The sequence below is a fragment of the Elephantulus edwardii genome, unplaced genomic scaffold (assembly GCF_000299155.1).
Source record: "Elephantulus edwardii isolate Elephantulus edwardi_28Jun2011 unplaced genomic scaffold, EleEdw1.0 scaffold00302, whole genome shotgun sequence".
Lineage (NCBI taxonomy): Eukaryota > Metazoa > Chordata > Mammalia > Macroscelidea > Macroscelididae > Elephantulus > Elephantulus edwardii.
This window is the reverse complement of record NW_006400052.1, coordinates 1,553,826-1,579,053: the sequence shown is the minus strand read 5'-3', so window position 1 is coordinate 1,579,053 and position 25,228 is coordinate 1,553,826. Positions and strand designations below refer to the sequence as shown.

The 25,228-nt window shown below is 50.6% G+C and overlaps 1 protein-coding gene across 2 annotated transcripts in view; it reads right to left on the bottom strand.

Annotated features, from left to right (window-relative positions):
- Positions 1-15,739, bottom strand: part of AXL (AXL receptor tyrosine kinase) — a 35,030-nt gene extending 19,291 nt beyond the window's left edge. For both annotated transcript variants that reach the window (XM_006900912.1, XM_006900913.1), the window contains exons 1-7: positions 15,676-15,739; positions 14,393-14,615; positions 13,801-13,901; positions 13,071-13,241; positions 5,781-5,861; positions 5,548-5,663; positions 100-328 (exon numbers count right to left, since the gene is read on the bottom strand). In XM_006900912.1, coding sequence (XP_006900974.1) covers positions 100-328; positions 5,548-5,663; positions 5,781-5,861; positions 13,071-13,241; positions 13,801-13,901; positions 14,393-14,615; positions 15,676-15,739 — 985 coding nt within the window. The remainder of the gene's footprint in view (positions 1-99; positions 329-5,547; positions 5,664-5,780; positions 5,862-13,070; positions 13,242-13,800; positions 13,902-14,392; positions 14,616-15,675) is intronic.
- Positions 15,740-25,228: the final 9,489 nt, after the last annotated feature.

Sequence of the window (25,228 nt, the reverse complement as noted above, 5' to 3'; positions counted from 1 at the left end):
GGAGGCGAGGAGACAGTGACCACAGGATGCTGGGGGTGGGGCTGTGACAGAAAGGTCCAACAGGGCAGTGAGTGGCTTCTCCCTGCCAGCCCTTCTTACCTCCCTCTGAGGTCTCCACAAGGAGCCAGTGGGTCCAGGGAGAGGAGCCCTGGCTGCTGGCACATGATACCCGGGTGTAATAAGGGGTGTGATGGTGGAGGCCAGCCAGGCGAAGTCGGTGGGGGGGCACAGAGGCTTGCAATGTGAGGGGTTTTTCTGGGGAGCCAGGTTCTCCATCCCACATGCCAATCCAATCGTTCCAGCCAGGCCAGTCGTCGGAGAGCACAGCCTGGGGAGAGGGAAGAGGGTGAGGTGGGCACAGCCACACAGTCACTCAAGGTACCGCACAGCTGGCCCCTATGATGCTACCGTCTGTGGGTGTGTGGACACATCCCAGCACCAGACTGGGATGATGGGGACCCACACAGCTGCACAGATATGGCCTCATCACCACTTTCAAAAGGCCGCTTCTGGCAACATTCTTTTGCTCTCTGAGCCTTAGTTTCCTCATCTGGAAAATGGGAATGAATGCTGTACAGGGTGGTTCCGAGAATGAAGGCACTGCAGTTATGCGGAAGAGCTGCCAGGCACAAAACCAGCATCAAAGATCTTTTCAAGGATCATGATAATAGCGGCCATGACAATGAACATAAATAAAAGTACACACCAGACTGTACACGCCCTCCAGCCCCAGGCAAGAGCAACCGCTGACAACAGAGCATCAAAGAGCCGTGGCCTCAGTGTCTCCAAGTCAAATTCTGACTCAAAGTGACTCTATGGAACAAGAGTGACACCGCCCCACGGGGCTTCCAGGGCTGCAAATCTTTACAGAAGCCCATTGCCTCATCCTCCCTCAGAGCAGCTCGTGGGTTCGGGCCGCTGACTTTTCAGTTAGCACCAGCCGTTTAACCACCACACCACTAGGCCTCCTACCTGAGAGAATACACTTGCCAGGCAGTCTAGGTGGACACACAGCGTTGAGTAGGCTTTACATGTTCTATCTCAATGGAAAAAAAAGGGAAAACCTAGCAAACACTGGCTGGGGGCCCATGTAAGGCCTGTATAAATCGGAACTCCTCTGGCCCTCCTGTCAGTGCTTGAGGTAGGCACGGTGGTTGTCCGCATCGTACAAGGTAAGGACACGGAGGCCTGGAGAGATGGAGTCAGGTGCCTGAGGTCACCACTTTGTCATGCACGAAGGAGTGACTTGAGCTCTGTTTTGTGTGTCTCCAGCTGGTGAAAATATCCATTTGAGTAGATGGATAACAATATTGTAGAACAACAATTGCAACAATAACAGCATAGACTGTGTGAGGCTATGGTTCAAATCCACACTGGACTCTTCAAGAGTAAGTTGGGAAATCTCTCACAAAGATTCAAGAGCCACAGAAAAACAATGGAAGGTCACCTGTAGTCCGGATTGAACCAATGACAGTGACTTGGGTATTTTTTTTTTTGTCCAAAGAGGCACGTGCAGGACTGGCTTCGAGCTACAGTTCGTGGATGCTGGCGTCTGGGTTCAAATCCAGAGCCTCAGTTTGCTCACCTGTGAAGTGGGATGCCGGCAGGGGCTCCCTGCTTCGCAGAGCGGACTCGATGGAAGTGTGCCAGCGTTGAGAGGTGTGCTTATGCATATTGAGTGTTTGTCCTTATTATTTTGTGCATGTGTGAGGTTGCCCAGCAACACGTGTCAAACTCTGTGCAATCCCGCGCGAGGCACAGGCTCGCACTCCTTCTTGGTCCCTAGGAATGCTGCTATCAGCTTGGAGGGAGCGGTGGCTGGGAACACAGCTGTTGGCCGCTGTGGAAGGGCACAGACCTGCTGTTTGGTGCCACAAGCCACCAGGGCCACACAGCTCAGGGAGACCCCCAACCACACTACCACACACCCCGAGGAGGTCTCAACCGCACTGTCACACAGTGTTTTGGGGAGGAGTTTACTCCTTCAGGCTGTGGGCTCTGAAGCCAGATAGATGCCTTAGGTCTTAGGTTTGGTTTGCCCACTTACTTACTTCTGTAAATGTCTTAGCTTCTCCGAGTTTCAGTTTCTGTCTCTCACAATAGTGCTCAAAGTCTCTGTTTGGCAGGGCGTGATTTTAACGTACTGTGTTCTTTTTGCACAGATAACTGAAAGGTTGGTGGTTCAAACCCACCAGCTGCTCTGTGGGAGGAAGACAGGCAGCTCCCTCCTTTAACAATTTACAGCCTCAGGAACCTGATGGAGGGTCATTATGAGTTAGAAACAGACGGCAGTGAGCTTGGGTTTGGTCTGAAGTTCAATGACACAGAGCCGGTAAGCTGGTTTGCCCACTGTCATATATCAACAGCTGGCATTTCTTAAGTGCCAAGTACAACAGCAAGCATGTTTTCAGATGAGCTCTTTGATTTCTCCTCACCACTCTATATGTAGTATTTCTTTTCTCATCCTCATTTTATAGAGGGAGAGAACCAAAGAGATGTCAGAATATGAGATCTTGGGAGGAGACAGGCAGCTGGTGGTGACAGGAGTGGGCTGAGGCTGTCTCCATCCTTGCTCTCTGACCCACAGGGACGAGTGGAAAGGGGAACCTCTGGTGGGACAGAGGGGAGATGGATGCAGACAGCTGTCCACCCCCTGGCCCACTCCCACTTCTCTTTTTGAGGGGAGAGCTATGACCCTCTGGCCTTGACCCTCCAGCCCAGCCTGTGCACAGCAGGAAGTGAGACCTGGAAAGGGAAGAAGATACACTTCTGCTTTCCTGGGGACACTTGGTGGATGTGGGTGGGGGGCAGCTGATGCCTGACCCCACCCCTGGCATTTGAGGTGTCCTATGTCTGCCCTGACCTCTGAGATGGAATCTCAGCCTCACTCCTTCACAGCCACTTTCCCTCTCTGGGCCTCAGTTCCTGATCTGAGAAGAAATAAGGAGATTAACAGTTGATAACCTTCTAGGGTGGGTGAAACTGAACCCCAGTCTTCAAAGTTACACAAAAGATGGAAACCAAAACCAAACCCACTGTCTTTGAGCCCATCCTAACTCACAGCAACTTCCCATCAGGTTTCCGAGGCTGGAGAGACACTGTGCTGGGATAGCTGGTGGCGGTGGGGGAGGCTGGAGAGACATTGTGCTGGGATAGCTGGTGGTGGTGGTGGAGGCTGGAGAGACATTGTGCTGGGATAGCTGGGGGGGGGAGGCTGGAGAGACATCATGCTGGGAGAGCTGAGGGGAGGCTGGAGAGACATCATGCTGGGAGAGGTGGGGGCAGACTGGAGAGACACTATGATGGGATAGCTGCGGGGGGAGGCTGGAGAGACATTGTGCTGGGACAGCTGGTGGCAGTGGGGGAGGCTGGAGAGATATTGTGATGGGATAACTGGTAGTGGTGGGGGAGGCTGGAGAGACATCATGCTGGGAGAGGTGGGGGCTCAGAGAAAGAGAGGCAGACCCCTCAGCACGACAGACTGACTGAGCACGGCAGAGATGGTGAGGCTGGCGCAGGGAAGCGAAGTTCAGATGTATTGCTCACAGGGTCGCCATGCGATACAACGGACTCAATGACACCATCAATGACAACAAATCTTAGCACAAGCCGACTTCCTCATCCTTCTCCCATGGAACAGTTGGTGAATTTGAACTGGTGGTTTTTCAGTCAGCCCAACGCACTGTGTACAACATCACCGCAGCTCCTATTGAGCCAAGCACTGGTCTGAACTGGCTTCTAAGGAAATTGGGAGCATTATCTGGATTTGGGGAGATGAGGGTACAAAGCCCACCTCATCCACATCCTGGCTGTGTCTTTGGGAAGGTGGCTTAACTACTCTGCACCTTGGTTTCTATAACTGGAAAATGGGTGTATAAATAGCCCCTTCCCCACAGAGCCACAATGTGGTGCAGCAAAACGGTGGTACAAGGTCTAGCACATACAATTAACACTCCGTAAAAGTTGGTCATTATTAATTATCATCATCTCCCATTACAGGCGGTTGTGTTCCACCCACAACACTCCCACCCTCCTTTCTAACTGCCAGAAGCTGAGAACTTCAGAATTGAACATGGCTGAGTGTTTACAGATCTGTGTGACTTTTGTTTTATTTTCTCAGCAGGAGTCCGAGTCCAGCTCATCTTAGTTGTCAGGTATTCTTAACCATCAGTATATTTTGTGTCTGACTTTGTGCTGTGGGGCCCAGAGGCCCCAGTGGCAGCTGACACAACCCCAGACAGGGATGATCCAAAGGGGTCAGGTCTAGATGAAAGAGGTACAGGATGGAGGGGTCAGGGGCTACAGCAGGAGAGACAAAGTGGAAGCGCTGGGGCAGGAATGGAGGAGAAGTCAGAGGGGTCCCGGCAGGAAGGGGAGGCTGGGGAGGTACAGGCTGAGTGGCTGGAAAGGGGAAAGAGAGGGCACAGGGGTCTGCATGGGGACAGGGGAGGACAGGTGGGGTGTCAGCAGGACAGGGAAGCTTCAGGCAGAGGAGTTGGATCTGGGAAGGGAGAGATGCAGGTGGAGGGTTCTGGGCTGGATGGGGGTGCTGGGCAGGGGGAGGGACAAGTAGATACACTGGATTTGGGATGGAAGAAGCACACTGGCTATGGGCCCCCAGAGTGGGGATCAAGGGAAACCTGACGCTTGCTGACCCAGGGCTCCCATTTTGGCTAAAACACAGGCCACAGCCTTATCTACCTTGAGACTAGAAAAACTAGATAGTGTCCAACTGCCGCTACCAACAGATCCTATCAAGGTCACAACACAGATTCTGACAGAATGGGAGGGAAAAGTGGCCAGAACGCAAACTTTTAACAAGCCCTGTCTTCCTGCACTAGTTGAAGCTACTGGGACTCTCTAACTCCTCCAGTATGATTTCAACCTTGAACTGAGATCATATCACAATGAACTAGCAGACTGATCCATGAAAAGAAAAATATGACCCATGAGTGTGGGACTCCATCAAAACCTACCTATACGAGACCACAATGTCAACATTTACTCTAAAGCAACTGTGAAACAATGTGTGGATCGTGGGCAGGGAAACTAGAGTACTGGAACATAAATGAACACCACCAGAAACAAAGAAAATGTTGACACATTGGGAAAAATGTAGCTACTGTAACTTGAACAATATGTGTGGAGATCACCCAAAGGGAACCAAATTTGCTGTCTAAACTTTCACTAAAAACACAATATTGTTTTAATATATATATTCCCATTAATGAAAATATACTATGTTAAGTTCATTAGTTCACTTAATCACCCACTGAATTCTCACATCAGGCTGATCAGATAAGTACTACCATTATTTCCATTGTACAGATGAAAGAACTGAGGCCCAGAGAGGTTGAGTGACCTGCCTAAGGTCACATAGCCAGCCAGTGATAGAGGTAAGATTGAGAATGAACTCCTTCTAACTTAACTGGAGGCTCTGTAGCTGCTCAACAGATGAATGAGACTGAAGGGCTCGTCTCCAGGGAGGGGATATGAATGAGGGTAGAAAAGGAGCTGAGGTGAAGTGTACAAAAGCTTGCATCTCACCTGCAGGGTGCAGTGGGTGAGGGGGTAGATGCCGCTCAGGCCTGGGGTCCAAGCCACCTCCAGCTCCGTGGGCCATCTGGAGACTAGGTGGAGGTCTCGAGGTTGCTGGGGGAGCACTGTGGGCAGATCAGAAAAGGGAATGACCCTGGGGAACTCTTTCCTGAGCCTCTCACCCTGCTCCAGCCCCCACCTCTCAGTCAGCCCCTCACACTCCCCAGCCCCTCTTCCATCACCTTTGATAGTGGCTGTGCGGGATGTGGTGACTCCCTTGTCGTTATGGGCTTCACAGGAGAAAGAGGACGTCTTGTTCAGACCTGAGGAGCCATAGGAGGGACTACTGTCAGAGAGGGGAGGGTGGGGACCCCAAGGCCACCCTCATCATGCCTAGCTGGCTTTGATCGTCTACAACCCCTAGGCTGTCTGCATGAAGGGGGAGTTGGGTGAGGGGGGAACAGGCCCCATGGTTTCAGCCCTAATCCTCCACCATGTAAACATGCATCTGTGTAGACACACAACCACAAAGGCATATACACACAGGCACAGACAGACATGTACACACCCCTCCCCATCACACACCGGAAACACATACTGTCATAACTCACACATAAAAAACCCCAAACCCAATACTGTGTCAATTCCAACTCATAGTTACTCTACACAACACACAGAAACACAGAACATGGATACACACTCACTCACACACAGACACATAGTCATACAGTCTCAAGGGAGCTCTGGTGATCTAGTGGGTAAGCAGCGGCGCTGCCAACCCACGGGCAGGTGGTTCGAATCCATCAGCTGCTGCTCCACAGGACAAAGATGGGCACTCTCCTCCTGTGCGATGTTCAGGCTCTGAAAATCCTCTGGAGGGTCAGCTACAAGTCAGTTCCCTCTCAACTGCACCTATGGGACATGTATACTCAAACACAGGTACACACACACACACACACACACACGCAAAGAGATACACCTACACTGACACACATAGACACACGCTGAGTGTATACACACACCAAGAGACCCACATGGGGAGAGGCAGGCCCATGGGCATGTATATTTGTATATATATGTATATATGTGTGTTTGTTTAGTTGTCAGTTCGCTCCCACCAAATCCTCTCCTCGCAGCTCAACCTGTTCCAGCCAGCCCAGCCTCCTGGTGCTTCTGGAACCACCAAGCAGATCTCAACGTGTTGTCTTCATACTTGGTTCTTGCTCCACTTGGAGCACTCTTCCCACATGAAGAAGCCTGCCCACAGGGCTTGCTCTCTCACCTCCTTTGTGTTTGACACCCAAAGCTGTCCTTGAGTTCCTCGGTGAAAATTAGAACTTTCCCCTCCATGTTTTTGCTCTCTGTCCTTATTCCTTTTCACCATTCAATACACTTAATACATCTCTTCTGTAAACTCTTGTCTAGAATGTTGGCTCCTGGGTGTTTGGCCTCTTAGGTCGGTTAACATACTAAGGTGCACTTGATTCTATGGTATTTGCAGTTACTTCCTATGCATCTGAAAACTGGACAATGAATACTGATGACAGCAGAAGAACTGATGTCTTTGAGTTGAGGTGTTGGAGAAGAGTATCGATTGTTTCATGGACTGCCAAAAGAACAAACAGGTATGTCTTGGAGGAAGTTCAGCCGGAGTTTTCCTAAGAAGTGTGTTTGGTGAACTTACTTTCAAACACATCTCACATACTTTGGGCATGTCGTCAGGAGGGCCCTATTTTTGGAAAAAGACATTATACTGGGAAAAGGTGGAGGGTCAAAGAAAGAGGAAGACTTCGAACAAGAATGACTGACACAATAACTGTTATAAGGGGCCTCAGCATATCAGAAATCACGAGGATGGTGCAGGTTAGGACAAGGTTCAGAGCTGTTGTCCATAGTGTTGCTATGGCTGTGGATCACAGTCAACTCTCCAGCCCTTGACAACAACAAAATCAAACACGTTCCCTGCTGTATACACCCTTAGGGCCTGGGCCTGGCAAACAGTAAGACCAAAACAGCCCAAACTCACTGCCTTCGAGTTGATTCTGACTCAGCAGACTCCCGCTGGGTTTCCAAGGCTGTAAGTCTGAACAGGAGGAGACTATTTCATCTGCCTACTGTAGAGTGGCTGGTAGATTTGAACTGCCAGCTTTTTGGTTCACAGCTCAACACTTAACTTATGACACCACTAGGGTTCCTTGGAACCAAGTAGGCGCTCCATAAATGTTTGCTGAATGAGTGAACAGATTTGTGTGGGATGTTACTCTTAAACTGTGGTTGAGCTGATTTTGACAGTGACTGCCTGTGTGCAGAGTGGAAGTCGACTGCACGGAGATACAGGCCTGTCAAAAGCAGATCACAGGCCTGTCTTCCGGCCTCTAGGAGGCTTTGAACCACCAGCTTCTTGGTTAGTTGCCCACCTTTCCTGGGTGTGTACATAGAAAGGTGGTGGTGGTTGTTGTTAAATGCCGTTGAGTCGCAGGTGACTCATAGCGACCCTATGAAGGAGAGTCCTCAACCCTTGGGTGTCTTTCATCCTCTCTCCATGTTCATAGGGTTTCTGGAGGCAAGGTATTACGGAAGTGGATGCCACACCTCCTTCCAAGCCTATTTTCATCTGGGAGCTCCACCCCACTCTCTGTCCGCATTGGGTAGCCAACCATTAACGCATTTGACACATCAGTGTCACAGTGGTTCAGCCTCACAGCAACCACAAGTGACTGTGGTACGGCAACTACAGAAAGGTTAGCATATGAAATTCTGTGGCTCAGATGTATGTGTTGATAACTGCATTTTGGGAGAAGGTCGACTCTTGTGGCCTAGTGGTAAGAAGCTATGCTGCTGACGATACATGGTTTGAATTCCACCAGATGCACCACAGGAGAAAGATGGGCAGTCTCCTGCCGTGTGATTTACTGCCTCTGAAAACCTGCTGGAGGGTCAGCTACGGTCAGTTCAGGATTCCAACTCGATGATACACAACAATGGCCACAATAATACAGGCAGACTAGGGAGCTCTGGTGGCTTAGTGGTAAAGAGTTGTGCTGCTAGTCCAAAAGTACATGGTTTGAACGCACCAGCTACACCATAGGCGGCAGATGGGCAATCTCCTCACATGCAACTTACTGCCTCTGAAAACCTATGTTTCAGCTATGAGCCGGTTCCAACTTGACAGCGCATAACAACATGGGGAGACTGTCTTTTCCAGGGTGTTGATGGGAACAAGAGTGCAAAATCACAAAATCTTACACACACACAAGCACAGAGACAAACACAAGAGACACAGACACATAGCAGTGTTCCTGCGACGGGAAGAAAGGGCGGAGTCTAAGTCCACACGTGAAAATGCAGCTCTCTCATGTGTGTTTTTCTGTACATGTGCTGAGTTATTCACGACTGTGTTTCCACAGAAGGAGCCCTGGTGGCCTAGAAGTAAAGTGCTGGGCTGCCAATTCAAAGGTCAGCAGTTGGAATCCAATAGAGAACAATAAGGAGAAATAAACGAAGCTGTTTACTCCCATTAAGATTTACAGCCTTCAAACCTCCACCCCCTCACCCCGAGACAGAACTGATCAGATGGCAGTGGGTTTGGTTTTGTAGGGTGTTTCTGCGGAGGAGCCCTGTTGGCGCAAGATTAAGCACTCCACCCGTTAAACAAAAGGCCACAAGCGGGAACACACTGGCTGCTTTTCGGCAGAGATGAGGTGATAGATAGGCTTTCCTAATGATAAGAAAGGGCGATTCTGCTGTCTTACAGGGTCGGTAAGAACTGGAATCAAATTGACAGCAATGCGCATTTTGGGGTTGTTCCTGTTCGGGTGTCTGTGGTTCCACGGGTGTGTGTGTGTGGGGTGTGTCTGTGAGTTGTTCTGATGTGTGTGTGTGTGTGTGGGGGTGTGTGTGTGAGGTGTGTCTGTGAGTTGTTCTGATGTGTGTGTGTGTGTGTGGGGGTGTGTGTGTGAGGTGTGTCTGTGAGTTGTTCTGATGCGACTGTCCGGGGTGGGTTCCCATCGCCTCTGGGTCCGGCACACAGACTTTCCCTTTCTCCGTCAGCAGAGGGAGCGCAATGGGGGAAAGCGGCCGGAAGCGGGTGGGCAGGGAGGCTCCCGGCTCGGGGCGCGCAGAACACATGTTCTCGGCCAAGGTCAGGTGGCGGCCCGCAGCCCCCGCTGCCCAGGCACGGACAGGGCAGCCCCGCGGACCGCGGGCGGAGGGGGGCGGGGAGCCGGGGCGCGCGTCCAGCCACCTGGCACGTGGGGCCCCGCCAGGGTCACCGCGCCGCAGCCGGCCCCGCCCCCGCCAGACGAGCCCGAGGGCCGGGAGGGGGTTCTGGAGCCGGTTCCAGTTCCGACCGCAGCATTCCTGCTCCCGCCTGAGTCACCGGGACGCCCCCTCCCAGGGCACTTCCGGCCGGCTCGTGGGGCGCAAGGCGCCGAATCTCCCCCTTTCCGGGCCAGCCGGGAAAGGGAGGGGGCGAGAAGGGGCCTGGGATTTCCCCCTCCTGGGATTCCCCCCTCCTCTCACTCTGGGCATCTCAGCGGAGGGCTGGGGAGGGACGCGGCCTGGGATCCCCTCCGTGATGGGCTCGCTTTCCCTCCGCGCCAGAAGCGGGCCAGCTCCAGATGTGCTTTCCAGATGTCCTACCCCTCTGCCAGCGCCGCCCCGCCCTCCCTTCGCCCTTTTCCAAGGGAATGAGGGGGATGGAAGGAGAGCGAGAGGGCACGCCCTGAATCAGAGAGGGACAGATACACACCAACTGACGAAATTCCTGACACAACCCCCCTACCCCCCAAGTGCTCACACAGTGAATCACAGCCTAGAGGCACCGGGGCTTGTTACTGGCACAAACACGGCGAAGGTAAGGGCAACAACACACATCCGGTGGTGTACACATATACACAGTCAGGAATGAGGGGACAGTTGGGACAAACACAAAGACGACAGACATACACATCCACACACTGATTACAAACACATAGCTGAACAATCTTCATCTAGTTGTGCTAATGTACACACACATACATCTGCATACTGAGACACACACACCCAGCATGAAACTTGGGGTGGGGCTGGAGTGGATGGAGATAAGAACTGAGGCAAGTGAAAGCTGATGCTGATCTGCTCACATGTGAGCGCATTGCCGCACACATGAACACACACACACACACACACACACACACACACACACACACACACACACACAGAGCTGAAACTTCATGTCTGCCAAAACACAGCTGGATACACTTGTGATGCTGCAGACACATTTGCTGAAGCGGGGCCAGCAAGAGGTGCAGGCTGGTCCTCAGTCCCATGTGCACAGACCCACGGGGCTGCTGCAGCCGCAAGAGAGTGGAGACACTGCAGCATGCACTTGGGTCTCTCTCTCTCTCTCACACACACACACACACACACACACACAGAGGAACAACCATGGTGACAGCTTCACTTTCCAGCATACTCACCGTAGACATATACTCAGATACAGATACCCATGGACCAAAGGAAAATTAAAACCTCGAAATCATCACCACTGAGTTGGAAGTGACTCATGGCTGAGCCTCCACCGGGTTTTCAGATGCTATAAATCACATGGGAGGAGATTGCTCATCTGTCTCCTGTGGAGCAGCTAGTGGATTTGAACTGCCTGCCTTTGGGTTGGCAGTGCAACTTCTTGCTCCCTTAGCAACCAGAGTTCCTTTAGACACACAGAGCCACTGAGAAACACCCCAAGAAATGAACATGCACGTGCTGAATCCCTGAGAAAGAAATTCTGGCCATCCTGGTCACATGTGGATACACACACATACACATAGGGGTTTGGGTAGCCGCAAGCAAGGAGGAACTCACCATGCCACCAAGAAATAGCATGCTATCTGAGGATAACTCCCACTTGCCAAAAGGAAACAGGCCCACTGAGGGCACACATTCGTGAGCTGACACTTTCACCTCCACACGGGTAGGTGTGCAAGAAGGGAGAACTGCCATTCCTGCCCCTCCCCCCCACAAGTGAGTCATGGCTAGGCACACACACACACACACACACACACACACACACGCAGGCACGCGCACGCGCACACCCCCCCCTTGGGCAGTGAGTCACACACACACACACACACACACACACATACAGGCTGACAATGGTATACTCAGTCCACTTGTGTGCACACACATATGTACATACTGAGAGAAATGGCTGAAAAATGTCCAGAGAACTACTGTATGGACCTAAACACAGCAGTGGACAGACACAGCAGCTGTGAACTCACATTTAACCAAGCACGCACACTGAGGTATTCACAAAGCAAAAGAGGATGATGCTGATGGACACAGTGTCACACAGATCCGGGGGGACATGGGCACACAGCCAGACATTGCCCCCAACCACTTATACACATATTGGCCTGCTTGTCCCTGTCCCCCTCGTTTCTTCTTCTCTATATGAGTGGCAGGGACAGCTCCCCTCTCCCTGCCCCCTCTGGATGGACTGCCAAGCTGACTCAGACCCCATCCCTGTCCCCACTCGAGCCATGGTCCTGAGTCACCCCCTCTGGGGCTGACACTCTCACCACTTCCTTTAACACTCAGGGCCCTGGGAATTCTGGGAATGTGAGCCCCTCTGTCCTAGTGCCCACTCCATCCCTTCCATCCCAAGCTGCAGGTGGGGTGCAGGAAGCTGACACCCTCAGGGCCCAGCTGTCTCCCTGAGTGAACTCCCCTGTCTCACTGCCCTTGATGAAGAGGATCCCCAGTGTCCAGGGTTCCCCTGTTCTGTCTCCATCCTCTGTGACCCAGGCTTGGTCCTGCTTCTCTCGCTATCCGGGGTGGGAGGAGACGGTCACCCTGCCTTTGTCTTCATCTTAGCTTACCTCTGCAGTGTGTCCCTCCCTCCATCTCCCATTCTCTATGTAACTGTCCTTTATCCCGTTTCTTGGCCTCTCTGTTTTGGGTTCTGTCCTCCCACAGTGGGGGACCTGGGCAGGGCTTCTTTCCCTTGACAGAGGCCAGCAGGACCCTTTTATGGCTGGAGGTGGGCAGGTAGGGGGTGGAGAGAAGGGCACAGTTTATTCCGGTGCCCCACTTGGGGTCAAGGGCTGACAAAGGGCCACCAGGCCCACACACGCTTGGACCAGAGAGCAGCTCAGTGGAAACCCCGAACAAAGAATTCTATTCAGAGAGAGGCCAGGGTGAATGGAAGGAGAAAGAGGCAGAGAGAAAGAGATGGCAAGAGAGACAAAGAATGAGACAGACAGAGAGACAGGGAAAGAGATGGGGAAGAGAGGCAGAGATGAGAGATCGACAGACAGAAACAATGAAAAAGACAGACAGATAGTGAACAGATAAAAGCAGACAGATAGGAACACACAGAGAGATAGAGACATAGACACAGATCTGAGCCAGAAACATTCTGAGACAGAGACAGGAACACAGAGACATCTCAGAGAGCTAGGCAGAACTCCCCAAGACAAGGAAGGCGCCCCAGCTCCCCACTGCCTTTGTCCTGACCTCATGCAGGGCTGTCCATGCCCTTGACTTACCCCGAACTTGCAGGATGTGCTGGGAGCCATGGCCAGTGTCCAGGGGGGCAGCATCCTGAAGCCAGAGCAGGTTCACCGGCTCTGGGGGTCCCTGGGCCAAGCAGCTCAGGTTGAAGGGAGTATTGGCGACCACAGTCCTATCTTCTGGTTCTTCCAGGAAGTTGGGTAGGCCTGGGGATGTGGGTGAAGGTTAGAGGCAGGTGGCCTCTTGGAGCACTGCAGGGTATTAGATCCACCAGGATACTGGGGGCTTCAGGATACCTGGCTTGCTCACCTTGCATCCTACCCTTCTGTCCTCCCACTTCTGATCCCCAGGACACCTGATATTCCCCTCAAGGCCTCTGTTCCCCGAGGACACATGGCCCTAATATCTGACTCTTAGGACTCCTGAACCCCTCATGCCTCACTTCCAAAAAGTCTGACTTCTCCCATTTCACAAATCAGGCAAGTGTGTATGTGTGAGAGTACCACCTATTTGAGTATAACCTATTATCTGATCTGTAACTCTGTGTGACCCCCAAAACATTGGCCATCCCAGACTGTCTTCTTCCTGGAAACATGTTATACTCCCAGGCCAGTCTCCCATAATTTGTGGAGTCCCAGCTTCTTCATGTCCCTACCAAGACCTCTGACATCTATAGGCATTGTGCCCCATGGCCCCTTGCCCCAAGGATGCCCAGGATCCTCCAGCCCCCTCCATATCCTGGCACTCCTCTGACTCCAGGCTCACCCTCCAGTCCCACGTAGCCAGGCTTCGACAGGAAGGTCTTTCCTCCCACGACCACCGCACACTGGTACCGCCCTGCATCCAAGAGCTGAAGGGACAAGATTCTGACAGAAAGGTTGGTGGTCAGAGCCCGATCCTGGTATGGAATGGCTAGAACTGGGATGGGGCTCTGGCCTGGAAAGCTTTATGAACCACACGCTTGTTGCTATTATTATGCACATCGGGTCAGAACCAACCCACAGCTGACCATGCAGTGGGTATTCAGAGGCTGTAATTGTGTCAGAGGAGACCCATCTTTCTCCCGAGGAGCAGCTGGTGGATTGGAACCACCTGTCGTAGGTTTGGAAGCATAACTCCTCATCCACTAGGTCACCAGAGCTGCCCTAACCAGGAAGTAAGCACTATTATTAAAGTAGGTACTATTACTATCCCATTTTACAGATCAGGAAAGTGAAACCCAGAAGGGGACACCACATGCTAAAAGCCACACAGCTAGGAGGTGACCAGTCTGGGATTCCCACCACGTTTCGCCGTGATGAATGTCTCAGGAGGGGAAGGACAGAGGTCAGGAACGTTAGGGAGGGAGGCTGGACACCTGAGTTGGCTGACCACTTTCCAGTCATCCTCGCCGTCTTCTCCCAGGGGCACCTGGGTCTGGGTGCTGTCCGCTAGCTCCAGGACCTGTCCATCTAGGAGCCATGTCACCTCAGGGGGCTCTCCCTGGACCTGGAGCTCACAGCGGAGGGTCCCTGTGAGTCCCCGGGCACCCGTGATGTTCCCGGGGCTCGCCACGAAGGGGTTTGCCTCACCCTGTGCGCCTGCAAAGGGAACAGTAAGGGTCTGCTTAGGGGCCCCACTGTCCTCCTGGTCCTCTGTTTCCCACCCCCTCTCCCGCCTGCCCACCACTGCCCGGCTCTCAGCCCCACATAGTTGTCGAGTGACCTCAGAGGAGGTGGAAGGCGTAGGCTCTGGGGGAGGACGGAGCCTTCCCAGGGGACTGGGGTCCAGTATCCATCCGTTGGGAAATCAGCCGGGCTCTGGCAGCCTCTCACGCCCTGAGCTGCCTGCCAGCACCAACCCTTGCCCCCACTGCTCTGCCTTAGGGGTCTCTAGAGATTTAATAGTTTGGGTTGGGTGGAAAGATCAGCACGGGAGAGAGAGTAGAGAGAAACAGAGGGTGGAGGGCGAAACCAGAAAAAGTCAGGCCTGGGGGGAGAGACAAACAGGCCCAGAGACAGGAGAAAGAGAGAGACAGACACAGAGAGAGAGAGAGAGCAAGACAGAGACAGAGAGAAGGGGGGGGGGAGAGAGAGACAGAGAGACAAAGAGACAGAGAGAAGGGGGAGAGAGAAACAGACAGAGAGAGACAAAGAGACAGAGAGACTGAGACACAGACAGGGACAGAGAAAGAGAGAGAGAAGAAGGGAGAAGCACACATGAAAAACTAAAGTCAGCCAGCCAACCAGTGGTGGGACAGGGACAAAGACGTGGGCAGATAGGGTCTCCTCCAAGATCCCCAGCCCTCCTTCTTTTTCTCCCTGACTTCTTGTTCTCTTCTTTCTGGAAGATTCCTGGCTGCCCCAGCTCAGCCCCTCTTCTCAAAGCCCTTGGACTCAGGCCCAGCCCCCACGCAGCTCTCAGCTCCTTGAGGCCTGTCTGTCTGTCTGTCTGTCTCTCTGGCCATCTCAGTTTCTATTTCTTGCTCTTCTGTTCTTCCCTCCAACTCTTGCTCAGCCGCTGCCGCTCCGAGCTGGTCTCTGAGTCGCCCTGTCTCCCACAGTCGTCCCACGGAAACTCCTGGAACTGGCCCAGTACCTGGCACCCACTCGCCCCTGTGGTCCCCCTCTCAGCCCTGCACCCCATCCCTCCATCACTTACCCCTGAGGGCCACGAAAGCCCAGCAGCACAGCGCCAAGCACCAGGCCAGCAGGACCTTGTCCATCCTCGGGGACCACAGGGCGCAGTTGATGCCAAACTTTCCTCACAAGTTCCCGGGCACCCCGCGGAGGAGGGGGCAGGGCCGGGTTGTCCCCAGCCCTCCCCCCAGTTCCGGGCTCCCAGGATTTGACCCTGCCTGCCAGTACGAAGGGGCCAGGCTCCGTTCAGCGGCCCGCAGTCCGCCTGCCTCCTTCTCTCCCTCCCTGGCTCTGGGCTGCCCTTTCCCCGCCCCCAGCCCCCAGTGCCTCCGCCCACAGCCCCGAGCCCTGGGGGCCACCTGGGCAGTGAGGGGTTAAGCCGAGAGGAGGGGACCTGCCTGTCTTAAAGGGGCCTTGGAGGGAGGCTGGGGAGGGGGAGGGGGGCCCTGGTGGCTGCACCCCTAGTCCTGGGCGGGACTCTGGAGGCTGTGCTTTCAGTCGGGACTCTGGGCGCTGTCCCTCTGGGCTCTGCCTGCGACTGGTAAACATTCCTCCCAAACTCCACTCTCAACTCAGTCCCAGGGACCCCCTTCCGCGCCTCCACCCCTAGTCTGGCCACCACCAGGCCTGCCCTCAGCCCTTCACACCCCTCTTTGCACTCACAGCCGCTGGATGGGGACACACACACTCTCACACTCCCCCAGACTTGACACTGGGTTGGGACAGACAGATAGACAGACAGACCCCTCCTCCAGATGTTGACACTGGGCTGGGACACTCTCTCTCTTTCTCTCTTGTCTCTCTCTCTCCCCCAGACGCATTGACACTGGGCTGGGGCAGGCAGAGACACGCAACAGCATGCTCTCAGATGAGTTGGTCAGGCTCTTGCTCCTGGAAAAAATTCTAGAACGGGGTGGTCCTGGCAGGTGGTGCCCATGGTGGGTGAGGACACACACACACACACACACACACACACACACACACACACTGCTCTGCAAATATAGAGAAGAGATAGATGTTTGTGTGTGTGACCACGGGGGGGGGGGACGGACATGGGGAGACATAAGGCCTCTGACACACATGCAATACCTCACACAGAGAGGGGATGACAGTGTGTGGGTGTCCACAGAAGATGCAGGGGCATGGACCCAAATCCACAAGGATACTGGCAGAGAGAGGCACAGTATGTGGCTCCCACGGGGACACTGGGGGGTGGGGGCACAGAGGCTCAGATACATGGAGGCGTGCATGTGTACAGATGAAGCACACTCACACTCAAAGAGAAATAGTTTAACAAAGAGACTTGAGAGCCACAAATAGATATGGGATCAGGCATAAGCAGGAAGATGTGGAAACGATCATAGACACAAAGGGGGACACACATACACACACACACACACAAACACACACACCCAAGACCTAGAGGTGTAGAAACATGTACAGGTGTTCATGGACCCAGTCATAGGAATTGGACACATATGCGCACGTGCACGTGCATGCGCATGCGCGTGTGCGCGCGCGCGCGCACACACACACACGCTGGCATATGCTATTCAGCTCCTGGTGTAACCCCACCTAACAGCCTTGAGCCCCAAGAGTTTCCCCTCAAGTTCCCCAACCAGACCCCATGACCTGTCCCTCCCCCCACACTCTGTCTCTGCAGTCAGAGGCCCAGGAAATGGAGGGACATTTGAGTTTAATGTTTCAGTCTTCACCACTCCTCTGGGGCTGTGGTTCCCAGGTTCTGTCAATCCTTCCACCTCTCCTTGTCTTGGGGTCTCCCTGGTCCTCAGGAGGCAGTGTGACTAAGCAGACAGAAGCCTAGATCAGAGATAGGGGTCTTCAGAGTCCCTGAGTCCCAGGTTTGCTGTGTGGGCTCAGGGTGACCCTTCCCCTTCTCTAGGTCTGTGTCCCTGACATTGACAAACTCTGTGGGTCTGATACTTGGGGCATATTGTTAGGAGGGTCTAGTCCTTGGAAATGTGGAGTATCAGCATAAGAGAGGAAGATCTACAATGAAACGGATTGACATAGTGACTAGCAAGGGGCTCGAATGTGTCAGAGATGGTGAGACTTGACAGTACGTAACAATGACACAGGTCTGGTGAGCTTTGAGGAACATCGATCCTGGACCCTTTCTCCCATGACTGGCATTGCACCAGGGATGGTCCAAGAACTCAGGTTATATAAGTGGGGATATGAGGTAAGGGCCTCCATGCAGGGGAACCCCCATGTCACTCTTCTGAATGCTTTCTGTCTGTTCATCTAGAAAGAGGTTTGTGTGCAAAAATCCAACCTGTGGAGAAGTCTAGTCGATGAAGGAGATGCGAGGTGGGATCTCAGCGCTGCCAACCCCAAAGCAGGGGGCTCGAATCCACCGGCTACTCCGCAGGAGACAGGTGAGCAGGCTCTTGCAATTTAAAGCCTCTGAAAATCCGCTGAGCAGTCAGCTGAACCAGTTCCGACAGCAACAACCACTAATCGTGTCATCTTGAGCAAGTGCCTGGCCCTCTTGAGCCTCAACTTACCGACCTGTGAAATGGGAATATGCATAGAACCCACTCACAGCGTAGTGGGAGGCAAGTCAAGTTCCCACACACAGTTCTTAGCCCTCAGAACTCAACACATGAACATCCCTGCTCATCACGTGATGAACACTTTGGTTGTTTCCATCTCGCTGCAATGGACACGAGTGCGTGCAAATCTGTTTGTGTTTCAGTTCTTATTCCTTCAGGATATATACTTAGTAAGTAATAGGATTACTGGGTTGAATTACGCTCAGAAATTTCCTTGGAAATATTTCTACTTACGAGGCTATAAATCTTAACAGGAGGAGACCACCTCACTTTTCTCCTTCACAGTGACTAGTGGGTTTGAACTACCTACCTTTCAGCAGTTGCAAATTTAGGCTACCTTCTTATTAAGAAGGAAAGGTGAGGGAGCTCTGATGGCCTAGTGGCAAGAAGCTGCACTCCAGTCCCAAAGGCGTGTGGTTCGAATCCACCAGATGCTCCGCTGGAGAAACAGGGTCAGTTTCCTCCTGTGCCAGTCAGATCCGATTTGACTGTATGCAACAAGGAAAAAAAAAAGAAAAAAAGAAGAAGGAGAGGAGGCCTCAGGCCCCAGACGGCCACACAACCTCTCAGCCCCTCTCTGTTGCCACCTCTCTGGTGAGCTGTCCCTTGACTCTCCCCAGCCTCATCTATGTTCATGTTGTTCATGTGGCTTTGGCAGCACTCTGCAGGAGCTGCCATTATACATTTATGGGTGTGATGATGTGTGTTATGTCACTCCCCTTGCCAGTTTGTGGACACTGGAAGGGCAGGGATGGGGCACATCTTGGTCACTGCTGTGTTTACCACCTTGTAATAACAGTGCCGACTGCAAAGGGGATAATTAGTGACTTCTTTTGGGGGTGCAAAACATACAAAGGTCTATATGTGTTAATATGCTGGGGGCCCCTATACACTTAGGCATGTGTGGCCTCTGCTGTGTAGGGTCCTTTGAGAGAAATACTTCCTCTGGCTCAACTTTCAGCCAGTAGACAGTAAGCCTATGAGGTGAACAGGGAGCTCTAGTGCCATAGTCCATAGGGAGTTGTGCTCTTAACACAAAGGCAGAGCCTCTACAATGGTTCCGATCTACTAGTGTGTGGTGTTGAGGGTTTATCATTCAAAATGGCTTTCCTAGCAATTGGGGTTGACTTTGCCATGTGGATGGGTGGGAGGATGTGAATAGGGCATGTTAACTCAGCCACAGGGGACTACATAGTCTCACCACTAAACTGAGCAGATTCAGCCGCAGATGTTGAGAATCTCAAGACCAGGAAAGCAGAAGAGGTTGCAGTGTGTCCTCTGGGACAAGAGACTTGCTCTAGCTAGACCTGCAGAAGTCAGAGTCGAGGACCAGAGACTTCACATGAGACAGACCTGCCCTTGGGACTGCTACCGCATGGAACCAGAGCGCAGAGCCTTTGCCCACGTTTTTTAGAGGACTGAGGGTCAGGGGAGAGGGCCACAATTGGCAGGACTAAGAGTCTAAAGCTGCGAGGCTAAAGGCTGAGGTGCCTGTGAGCATGTTTTGGAAGCTGTCCCAAGTGATTCCATCTGTTACCAACCTTTTGGCTTCCCTAATATGATTCTGTGTGGTCTGTGAGCTATTGCAATGGATTTTGGGCCCATTAAAGCAATCCGATTTGTGTTGGGATGAGTAGAAAGAGGTGTGGGGCCATGAGGGAATTGGTTGTCTTGTTGGTGTTCTTGACGGGAATAGTTCCTCTTTGTGGAGCTGGTAAATGTCACACACAGCCATCTGCACCTGACCCTTGGTTTTTTTGCATAGTGACACTAAGAAAGACTAATGGGCAATCTTTTTGGGAACCCAGTGGAGTCAGCTATGAGCCACTTCTGACTTGATGGCCATCAGTAGCGGTTACATAAGGTGAACAGCTATATAACAGGCAGGAACTCATTTCTCAGAACAATCAATCATACAAAAGCATCATTTGCCTAGGGAGAAATCTCAAGCTGGTGGGAAGGGATATGATGAGAAGGATGAAGGGAGTGAAAATCATAAGGAAGAGATTAGAAGAGTGCTGTTGTGGGGCTTCTAATCAATGTCATAAACCAAAAAACTATGTGAAAGCTGAATGAAAGGTGCATTGCTCTGTAGATGTTCACCCCAAACACAACTTTTTTTTTAAAAAAAGCTTGCTGAGTGCCTACCATGCATCTGTAATTTATTTTGAAATGCATTAAATAATGAAGTGGGAGATTGTGTGAGCATATAGAGAGAATCTTTAAATCTTAAATCAAATTTTCCTGATCTTCTTGCCAAAAGCCATCTACAGTTTAGATAAACTAGTGAAGAATGTCTGCCTTGAGTGCTGGACTCTTACAAGATCTATCTATACTTGGATCAAAGTGACAACAGCAATTCCAAAGATGAGATAGGAACCTTAGGGAGACTGAGCTTGTGCCCCCCGGGGGATGTTCAGTGAGAAGGACACAGCTCAGGAGAGGAGGGTGGTGAGAATGTTTCCACAACTTGAAGAATAATCAGTGTCATTGAACTGTCCATGTAAAACCACAGTCAAATTGGTGCATGTTCTGCTTTTTAAGTTCTCAATGATAAAATTAATTTTTATTTTTAAAAATTTTTTAAAATTTATTTTATTATTTTGTGCATGTGTACCGTCAAATCAGATCTGACTGGTACAGGAGGAGATTGTCCCTCCTTCTCCAGCAGAGCATCTGGTGGATTTGAACCACGCACCTCTGGGATTACAGTGCAGCTTCCTGCCACTAGGCCACCAGACCTCCCTTCAATGATAAAATTAAAAGAAATTATTTGACTACTTACTTGACATATAACTTGAAATAAGAGCTGTGACAAGAATAGATATATGCACACACCCATATTTATTGCAGCATTATTCACAATAACAAAGAAACGGAAACAAATCTAATGCCCATAAATGAACAACTAGATAGAGAAGCTATCCATTTACACAACACTTATTTTGCAACGTTGAATAATAATAAGAGTTCATGAAACACTACATAAGATGGATAAGTCTAGAGGATATTATGCCGAGTGAAATAAATCAGTCACAAAATTACAAATACTGTATAAGATCACTGTTACAAAAGCTGGAGAAAGCCTTCATATATTACCAGGGAGAGGAATGGAGGAGTAGAAAATTATTTAATAGATAATAAACACATGTTAAGATGTTTTTATTGTTAGGTGTCATTGAGTCAAGCATGACTCATGTCAACCCTATGAACAACAGATCCGAACCCTGTCCTATCCTGTGCCATCCTCAGAGTCTCTGACACACTTGAGCCTATTGCTGCAGTCGCCATGCCAATCCACCTGGTTGAGGATCTTCCTCTCTTTGAAGGGTAAACTGATACAGAATAAATTATAAATTATATTTATATAACATTATAATTGTTACAGAACAAAAGATGCAGAAATGATTGAGAAAACAATATGCTTTGTAAACTTTCACTCAAATCACCATAAAAAAATTATTTGGGGTGGGGGAAGTGGAAAGACAGACACGAATGGAAATGTTCCTGTGCTGAAGGCTGGGACTCCACAGCAAGCTGGACAAATGCTTCTCCTTGTGTTGTTAGTAGTTGACATCTAGTCCTTAGGACTCACAACCACCCTGTGAACAACACATGTGAACCGTGCCCTGTGCCTCCTCCGGATCCCAGATACGCTTCAGCCATTGCTCCTGTCACTGCGTCAGCCCATCACACTGAGAGTCTTCCCCTCGTTCTCTGACCACCTTTCCCAGCGTGAGGTCTTTCTCCAAGGACTGGCCCTCCTGACAACATACCCAAAGGATGTAAAACAGTTTCCCTGCCCTTGCCTGTAAGGAGCATCCTAGCTGTTTCATCCAAGGTAGACTTATTTGTTCTTTGCCACATTCCGAGAGAAAGAGACAATTACCTTAGGTATTATATGAAGAGGATGCAAGACGACCAGTGAAGAGCAATTAGGCAAGGAGGGGATGCGGAAGGGTGGGCGTGCTGCTTTAGGGAGGGGGTTTGTGACAGGCTTCTGTGAGGCTAGGATTGAGATGTGAGTGAGAAAGCAAAGAATGTGGAGAGCATTTCAGACACAGAGAACAGCCAGAGCAAAGACCCTGAGGCAGGCATATGTTGAACACAGCAAAGAAGTTCAGAGAGGGCCATGAGGCAAGGTGAGGAGAGAGAGAGAGAGAAAGGGGGCCCTTGGCATGGAGAGGATTTTGGTCTTTATTTTGTGATCAGGAGGCTTGAGCAACTGAGAGATCTGATTTGTACTGTTAAATATTCCTCCGCTAAAGCCAAGGAGCTCTGGTGGTTAGAGAATTCCACTGCTAATCACTGGTCTAATTGGCAGTATCATGATAGATAGTGAAGGAATTGAGATTGTTAACAGCTTTAGTTTGCTTGGCTCCACAATTAGCACTCTTGGTACCAGCAGTCAGGAAATCAAAAGACAAATTGCATTGGGAAAGCTTGCGGTCAGGGACCTCTCCAGAGTACTGAAGAGCAACAATGTCACTTTACAGACTAAGGTGCACCTGATCCAGGCCATGGCCTTCGCAATTACATGCTATGCATCAGAAAGCTGGACAGTGACTAGGGATGACAGGAGGAGAACTGGTGCCTTTGAGCTGTGGTGCTGGAGAAGAGGATTGAATATACCATGGATTGCAGAGAGAACAAACAGGTTTGTCCTGGAAAGAGTGAAACCGGGCTGCTCCTTGGAGGCAAGAATTCTGAAGGTTCATCTGATATACTTAGAGCATATTGCGAGGAGAGACCAGTCTTTGGAGAGGAACATCATCCTTGGGAGGATGGAAGGACAGTGCAAGAGAGGAAGACCCTGGATGAGATGGGTTGACTCAGTGACTGGGGTAATGGGGGTACATGTGTCAGAGAGAATAAGATTGGCTCAGGATAAAGCAGGGTTCAGAGTTGTTGTACATAAGGTCTCTACGAGTTACAGACAACATGGCGACACTTAACAACCGCCACCACCATCTTTTGTTGGACAGAGTTATCAACTTAGGTGACAAAGGTTTGTTCTTTTTTTAAAAAAAAAATTATTTTGTTTGTGTGTGTGTGTACCGTCAAATCGGATCTGACTGGTACAGGAGGAGATGGCCCCTCCTTCTCCAGCAGAGCATCTGGTGGGTTTGAGCCGCGTACCTCTGGGATTGCAGTACAGCTTCTTGCCACTAGGCCACCAGAGCTCCCCTAGGTTTGTTCTTCAAGAGAGGAAGAGTGCCAGGGCAAAGACACCCTCACCAAGAAAGCAGACGGCTCCTTTTAGTGGTACTTCTGTAACCATTCATGTCTGAGCTCCTTGTAAGAAAGGCAGTAGCTGAGCACCACGTAAGCTGCCAGCACCATGAAAAGTCAGGTTCATGTGCTAATTGCAGTATTGGTGGTAGCCGCTCTGGAACGTTCCCGTGATGCTGCTTGGGGTGAAGTTCCCCGTCCCTACCCAACTGGGCAGCTTCCCTAGTTGCACGTCCATGAGTTTCCTCTCTTTCACTGGTATGATGGAGGACATCTTGCAGTCCTGGGTGTCCGCAGGCCCAAGGACCTCTTTAAAGAGCTAAAGAGCAATGATGTCCATTTCAAGACTAAGGTGTGCTTGATTCAAGCCATGTTATTTTCTTTTTTAAAAAAGTTGTCAACAACTTTGTTTTACTTGGATCCACCATCAATATTAATGGTAAGAGCAGTCAGGAATTCAAAAGATGTTTTGCATGGTGAAGATCTGCTGTCAAAGACTTCTCTGAAGCATTGAAGAACAAGATGTCAGTTTAAAGATGAAGATGTGCATGATCCAAGTTCATGATCTTTTCAATTGCTTCTTATGCATCTCATGTGCTCATACAGATTGGCAAGTTCCAAGTCCGTGAACCAGACATCGGGTTATAGGTCTCTCCTGACTTGTGTAGCTGAAGTGACTGATAAAACCAACATCAGCAAGTGATATGGTGGACCAACGGCTCACATCCAAATAGCCTCTAATAAAGAGTCTGATACACTATTCACATCAGTAAGAAAAAAGTCATGATATTTTCAATTGCTTCCTGTGCATGTGAAAATTGGACAATGGCAGAATAATTACTGATGCCTTTAAATTGTAGTTTTGGTGAAGAGTATGAATATTCCATAGACTACCAAAAGAACAACCAGTCTATTCTGGAGCAAGTGCAACCAGGGTTCATCTTACAGGCAAAGATGGTGAAGTTTGGCATTTTCAAAGCAACTTTTAGTGATGATACGTACGTTGTTGAAGGATTTTTAGAGGAAGATAGACTGATGTTTGTAATTGACTTTTTAAAAGGTTTTTTTTCACTCTACTGTAATTGAAATGCAAGTTTACAAGAGCAAATTGGTTTTCCATTCAACTCATACACGTTTAGTGACACTGATTAGAGCCCCACACTGTAACAGCACTATTCCCACTTCCCTGTGTTTCCCATTCCCATCAATCCTTCTTTTCTCTTCGTTCTTAGCTTTAACCCTGAGCAAATGCTGCTCTTATGATCTTGTGTAGTTGATCACGCTAAGTAGTGCATTCTTCCCTGGTGGTCTTGATCACCGTACAGGCCTAGTATTTGGCTAAAAGTTGAAGGGTGACTAAGGGCCATTGTCTCAAGGGTTCTACCAGTCTCTATCAGACAGCAAGCCTGGTCTTTCTTATGTTTTTGAGTTTTGTTCCACCTTTCCCCCTGCTCTCTCCAGGCCCCTCTTCTGTGATTCTTTCAGAATGGTCAGCAGTGGCAGCTAGACACCATGTAGTTCTAGCCTCTGGGCTGTGGAGACTGAAAGCTCATTTGGTTCTTTATTTCTCTGCATTAATGGTCCTTGATTTTCTTTGTTCAGAACAAGGAAGACTAATAGTTGCACCTTAGATGGTGGCTCACAAGCTGTTAAGACCCCAGTCACTACTCAGAAAAGTACGATGCACAAAGCATTTTCTTTGTGGACTATGTCAACTGACTTTGATGTCTCCCCCTTTCCTGCAATTCACTTTTACATGCATGGAGA